The 6,378-nt window shown below is 33.1% G+C and overlaps 2 protein-coding genes across 2 annotated transcripts in view; one reads left to right on the top strand and one right to left on the bottom strand.

Moving 5' to 3' along the window:
- LOC107666818 (WW domain-binding protein 2-like) overlaps positions 1 to 2,672 on the bottom strand; it is a 6,646-nt gene extending 3,974 nt beyond the window's left edge. The window contains exon 1 of the mRNA XM_016458284.1: positions 2,529 to 2,672. Coding sequence (XP_016313770.1) covers positions 2,529 to 2,587 — 59 coding nt within the window. The 5' untranslated portion in view covers positions 2,588 to 2,672. The remainder of the gene's footprint in view (positions 1 to 2,528) is intronic.
- Positions 2,673 to 3,165: 493 nt separating this feature from the next.
- Positions 3,166 to 6,378, top strand: part of LOC107666811 (protein BCCIP homolog) — an 8,436-nt gene continuing 5,223 nt past the window's right edge. Inside the window, exons 1-5 of the mRNA XM_016458271.1 lie at positions 3,166 to 3,343; positions 3,462 to 3,536; positions 3,687 to 3,767; positions 5,056 to 5,145; positions 5,252 to 5,439. Of these exons, the coding sequence (XP_016313757.1) occupies positions 3,212 to 3,343; positions 3,462 to 3,536; positions 3,687 to 3,767; positions 5,056 to 5,145; positions 5,252 to 5,439 (566 nt within the window). The 5' untranslated portion in view covers positions 3,166 to 3,211. The remainder of the gene's footprint in view (positions 3,344 to 3,461; positions 3,537 to 3,686; positions 3,768 to 5,055; positions 5,146 to 5,251; positions 5,440 to 6,378) is intronic.

Here is a 6,378-nt window from a genome sequence, read left to right as displayed (position 1 = left end):
AACTTGCCCTGTGCCGCCTCCTGTAGCATGTTCTGTCCAAACTCAATCGCTCCTCCCGCATTAAAAATCAACTTGAAGGTTGCAGAACCTTCCCAACCACCTGCAGCAGTGATGGAAACACTCTTCAGTAAACTTTATTACTACGAGTACATTGTCTCTTCCCTTTTGATGTTCAGATTACACTAAACCTGGACTCTTCATGTACTTTCTTCCAAGGACCAGATTATTCAAATGAAAACTAAAGGAGGGTCTTGATTCAGATCTGAGTACTTTTATTTGAAGCTGAACATGTTAACATGAAAATCAAAATTGAACACCCTTAATACTGTGTTTTTTAACATGAATGCATAATATATATATATATAATAAAAATATATATTATTATATTAACACCAATATTGTGTAATATAGAGATGTGTCAATTGTTTTGAATTAATTACATGATATGAAAGTTAATTTATTGAATCAGTTGCAATTATTTGCATTATTCGAATTCGAGGTGTTTTACCTCCAGGCTCGGCGCTGATCGTTCCCTTGATGTAGTTGGCACCAAGTACTGGCTGTTTGACCTCACAGGCCTTCATAAGATAAAACGGCATCATGAAAGACTGCAGAGGGTCCTTCCCTTTAGTCAAGAAGATCACCTAAAGATCAAACCACAGCAGTTCAAATGATGAACACATTCATTTACTGAGGTTATTTACAAACCACTGAAAAAGACCTTATTGCACATTTCTAAATTTTATATATCACATGCATCATGTAGCCAATCAGGAGACAGACGATGCCCAAATCCATCAGGTTTATCATATTAAAAATATGTTTAAAGATAATGCACACTTTTATTATTTAATTGTTTCCTTGCTCTGTCCTTATCATCATTAAAAACATAAGATGATGGTCTGAACTCCTCCTCTTGTATAATGTACCCTGTAAGGTGTCAGGTAAACGCTGCCCTTCTTGCTTTTTCTGAAGGCTTCTGGCAAGCATTCTGTGTCACTGAACACCAGCTCCACATTCTCATATGACATCAAGACACTGCAGGAAAACAGATTTGGTTTATTACAGTCAGCACATTCTCTGCCAACACATCACTGACAAGGAACAAAGACTGTTGTTTATAAATGTAAAGAATACCAGCAATCAAATAAAGTTGTCTCTTGTTATAATAATTCACTATAAATAATAATAATAAAATACTACTATTATTAAATAAATAATGTAAAAATATGAAAAATAAATTAATATAAATAAAATATATATTATTACAATTTATAATGATATATACATTTAAGAAATAAAATAATAATATAATAATAATAATTGTCATTTTAAGTTGTAGTTATAAGAACATTTGTATCAATAATAATAATATTAATGAATATAATATAAATAAAAGTAGAAATTATATAAATAAAAAATCAATAATATAAAAACAAAATATTATATATTATTATTATAAGTTGTAGTACTTAAACATTTATCTGTAATATTATAAAAATGTAATATAAATAGTAGTAGTAAGTAGTAAAATTATTAAAAATACATTAAAATAAATACAAATATAATAACTTATTAAGATAATAATAACAATAATGGGTATGAATAAAAACGTAATGTACAAGGAGATGCAAAAAAGTTAAATAAATAAAAATGCTTAAATAAAAAGTATCATTCGATATCAAATATATTTGGGTATTTATGTGATATATGTATATCTGTTGTCCTCATTTGCAAGTCGCTTTGGATAAAAGCATCTGCTAAATGACTAAATAAATAAAAATAAATAAATAAAAATATGTTAATGGTTTGTTGATATGTTAGTGATATGTTGTCATAGCTGGTGTCATCAATCTTAGTCTTTATCAGTTGTGTAATAAGATCACAGCTATTGTGAAACTTTAAGAGCATGTCATTTCTTTTAGAAGAAGCTTAAGAAGATTATTGCTGACCTACTGCGACTAACACAAGCATTTACAGCACAGCAGAAATACCAATCCTACGATGGCGAGGGCTGAGCTCATTACTATTAATTAGGTAACGTGGCATGCCTCCAGCTGATTGGCTGAAACACAAACGGGTTCGTCGGTCGGCATGCGTCATGAATATTAATAGAGCTGCGTGACTGAACGCTGCAGGAAGGTTTCCAAGCAACTTGAGCATGACTGAATTATTTAATATTCATAGACGCAAACTTCGCCATAGTAGGATCCTGAAAGCTGCGCAAGATCCATGTTTTTAAAAGATAACAACTTATGTGACTGATTATGGGCTGCATTTACAGCGTGTAAACATAATGTTGCTTAAAATGAATACATAAACAGCTGACAGTATGAAAACAGTGCAAATGAATAAAACGGGTGTGATCTAACGGTTCACGTGATGTTATTCAACACATGACACTGTAGACTGTACTATTCATATTATGTGAACAGAAAAACCTCAAACACGACGTTTTGGACAAATCCGTGAAATCAAAAATAGGACAGTACCAGATTTATATAGCAATAATGAATACGCGACATTACCTTTCGCTGTTGTTGATGATAACACCTCCAGATTCAGAATGATTGTTGTTGAGGGCCATGCTTGAAATCTGTCTGTTATTGTGCGAAACTGACGCTCTACATTCTACGAGCGTTACTCAAAGATCCACCCGCACTTCCGGCATAGGTCACGCCCCCCCGGTGACGTCAACGAGCGGGTTTGAGACATTTCCCGAACCTTCTCAAATAACAAATAAATATTCATCTAATCAAAGCAGAATAATCTTAATCTCATAATATTTAATTTTTCTTAGATAGATAGATAGATAGATAGATAGATAGATAGACAGATAGATGATAGATAGATAGATAGAGAGATAGATAGATAGATGATAGAGAGAGATAGATAGAGAGAGAGAGATAGAGAGACAGATAGATAGATAGAGAGATAGATAGATAGATAGAGAGATAGAGAGTTAATAAATAATAAATTATTTTCACGCAGCACCCCTGTGTAAAATATGGTATCTGCCGCTTCTCAAAGATCGTGTTCTGTAACTGACGCCATTTTGGATCTTTTGCAAGGAGGTATTTTGCGTATATCCATCCGTCTACCGTGAGCCAACATGGCCGATACGACTCCTCAGTTTCTTAACATGTGGATAACTCAAAACGTCGCTCTGCGTGAGCTCGTGTTTTCTTCCTGCGTGCTGTAGTGGAGCAGCATGGCTTCATCTGCGAAGAGGCGAGCTATTGAAACGGGACAAAACCCCCAAGACAGCGATAAAAGCTCGGACGAGGGTCTGGAAGACTCTGGCGACGAGGACAGTGAAAATTTAGAAGAAGAAATAAACGAGGTAAGTTGCGATTTTAATTGTTATTGCAGCCAAAAATGCCCTGATGTGCAGGCCAGACTGGCTCTGCGTTGAAATACGTTGTATTGTGATCAATAAATGTGTTTCGGTTTGTGTTTAGGAGGTTATTGTGGACTTTGAAGCACACGCGATATCTGACAACGACTTCCATGGCATTAAAACCCTTCTGCAGCAGGTACAGACTCAGAGACATTCATGTTTGCATTGCACTGAACATGCAGATATCATTTACACTGCACAATTTGCACTTCAGCAGAGATTAAAATGACAACGAATATAAATGCATTATATTTACACACACACACGTATGTTGTTGTTTTTCCAGCTGTTCCTGAAGTCTCACGTGAACACATCTGATCTGACTGACATCATCATCCAGCAGAATCACATTGGCAGTGTCATCAGAGTGAGACTCATTTCAATCAAATTTCTATTTTTATTGTTTATAATTTGTTCACATAATTCAATTGACATTGTATCTTAAAATATACTGATCATCACCATAATAATACTTAAAATATTCATTAATAGCAATGAACATCTGGATGAATAGTGTCCAGATAAATTTTTTTATGAAATACAGTAAAGTTAATGGTCAAAAATGAGATCCTGGTTGCAAAAAAAACAATTCAGCTTAAGAGAAATCCATTCATTTTATTTATAAGCAAATTATCACTCAGTTTTGTGAGACTAAATAATAGTGTAATTTCTGTTTTACAAAAATTAATTCCTTAACGTTTACTGTTAATAATGTATATTTCATTAACAGATGCAATTTTATATGTAACTTAAAACAGTAAAAAAAATAAAATAAACAAGGGGCCACAAGGAGGTACTAGAGAAAAATGTAAAGAAACAGTGTAACAAATATATCATATATAACATAATAAAGACATAATAATAAAAATAATAGATCAAAATTAATAAAAAAATTAAATGGTTAAAAAGAATAATAGTATAAATGAATGAATAGAATATATATATAATATAATTACTGAAAATAATTACAATAATTAAAAAATATTTAAACAAAAAATACATCAAACAGTATTGCTACATTTTTTAATTTTAGCATGAGGGTTCCTCGCACAAGGATGATCATGTTTGGGGGTCTGTGGATTTAAAAAAAAATTGAAAACCCCTGCCTTAAAATATACTGATAATCACCATAATAAAATTTATAATATTCATTAAACGTAATGAACATCTGGATGAACAATGGCCTTGTCCTTGATTATAATATGTGACCCTGGACCACAAAACCAGTCATAAGGGTCAATTTCTCGAAATTGAGATTTATACATTGTATGAAAGATGAATATATAAGCTTTCCATTGATGCATGCTTTGTTAGGATATGTTAATATTTGGCAGAGATACAACTATTTGAAAAAAAATCTAAATATTGAGAAAATCGCCTTTAAAGTTGTTCAAATGAAGTTCTTAGCAATGCATATTACTAATCAAAACTGAAGTTTTGATATATTCACAGTAGGAAATGTACAAAATGATCTTTACTTAAAATCCTAATGATTTTTGGCATAAAAGAAAAATCTATCATTTTGACCCATACAATGTATTTTTGGCTATTGCTACAAATATACCCCAGCGACTTAAGACTGCTTTTGTGCTCCAGGGTCACATATTATCATTTCAATTAATGATTTAAACTATTTTTTCTGTGTTTTACTCCAGCAAGCGGAGGTACCAGAGGACAGTGATGATGAAGCTGACCCAGACGAGGTGTTTGGATTCATCAGCATGGTGAACCTCACTGAGAGACAGGTGATAATACTTGTATTTATGAGTGATAACATGAATATCTCATGAGTTTGCGGCTCTGGATTGTGCTGTTTGTGTCCCGTCTGAGAGTCCTCTGTGTGTTGATCAGGGTGTGGAGTGTCTGGAGAAGCTGAAGGACATGCTTATAGAGCAGTGTGCTAAAGCCAGCTCCCCGGATGTTCAGGAGGGGTTCGAGCAGCTGCTGCTGGGTAACGGACACTCTGTCGGGCTGCTGCTGAGCGAGAGATTCGTCAACGTCCCGCCACAGATCGCCCTCCCCATGCACAAACAACTTCAGTAAGTGTTTAATGGTCCTGACCAGCAGAGGGAGTCAGAGTGTGTGCATCTGAAAATAATACAGATAGGGTACAAAACTTTCAAAATTTAAGGCAAGACACTACATGCAAAAACATTTTTTTTTTTCGTGCACTGGTCAGTTTTGAGATTTTGGTTTATTTGGCTTTTCCTAATGTGTTGTTCAGACTAGTGGAGAGAAAACTACTGAAATACACTTGTGTTTATTTAATTGCACTATTGCATCTATTAGTGTCTGTAGATTTCAGCTGCAGTGCATATCTTTAAAGGCTTTTTGGTAAAAAAAATAAATACGTTTTTTCTCCACTTCAGCAGCACTTACACTGCCGGTCAAAAGTTTGGGATCAGTAAGAATTGTGATGTTTTTTAAAGAAGTCTATTATGCTCATCAAGGCTGCATTTATTTGATCAAATATACGTTATTGCAAAATGTTATTACAATATAAAATAATGGTTTCTATTTTAATATCCTTTAAAATATAATTTATTTTTGTGATCAAAGCTGAATTTTCAGCATCATTACTCCAGTCTAAAGTGTCACATGATCTTCAGAAATCATTCTAATATGCTGATTTATTATTAGAATTATCAACAGTTGTGCTGCCATATTTTTTTTGGAAACGGCGATACTTTTTTCAGGGTTCTTTGATGAATAAAAAATAAAAAAAGAACAGCATTTATTCAAAATATGAATCTTTTCTAACAATATAAATCTTTGCTATCACTCTTGTCAATTTAACACATCCTTGCTGAATAAAAGTTTTAATTTCTTTCAAAAAAAAGAAAGAATAAAAATGTACTGACCCCAAACTTTTGAACTGTAGTGTATATTGTTAGAAAAGATTTCTATTTTAAATAAATGCTCTTCTTTTTAACTTTTTATTCATCAAAGAATCCTGAAAAAAAGTATCACAGGTTCCA

This window comes from Sinocyclocheilus anshuiensis, unplaced genomic scaffold (assembly GCF_001515605.1).
Source record: "Sinocyclocheilus anshuiensis isolate Anshui unplaced genomic scaffold, SAMN03320099.WGS_v1.1 scaffold1500, whole genome shotgun sequence".
Taxonomy (NCBI): Eukaryota; Metazoa; Chordata; class Actinopteri; order Cypriniformes; family Cyprinidae; genus Sinocyclocheilus; species Sinocyclocheilus anshuiensis.
Note: the sequence above shows the minus strand (reverse complement) of the source record. Positions and strands in the feature narration are given on the sequence as shown.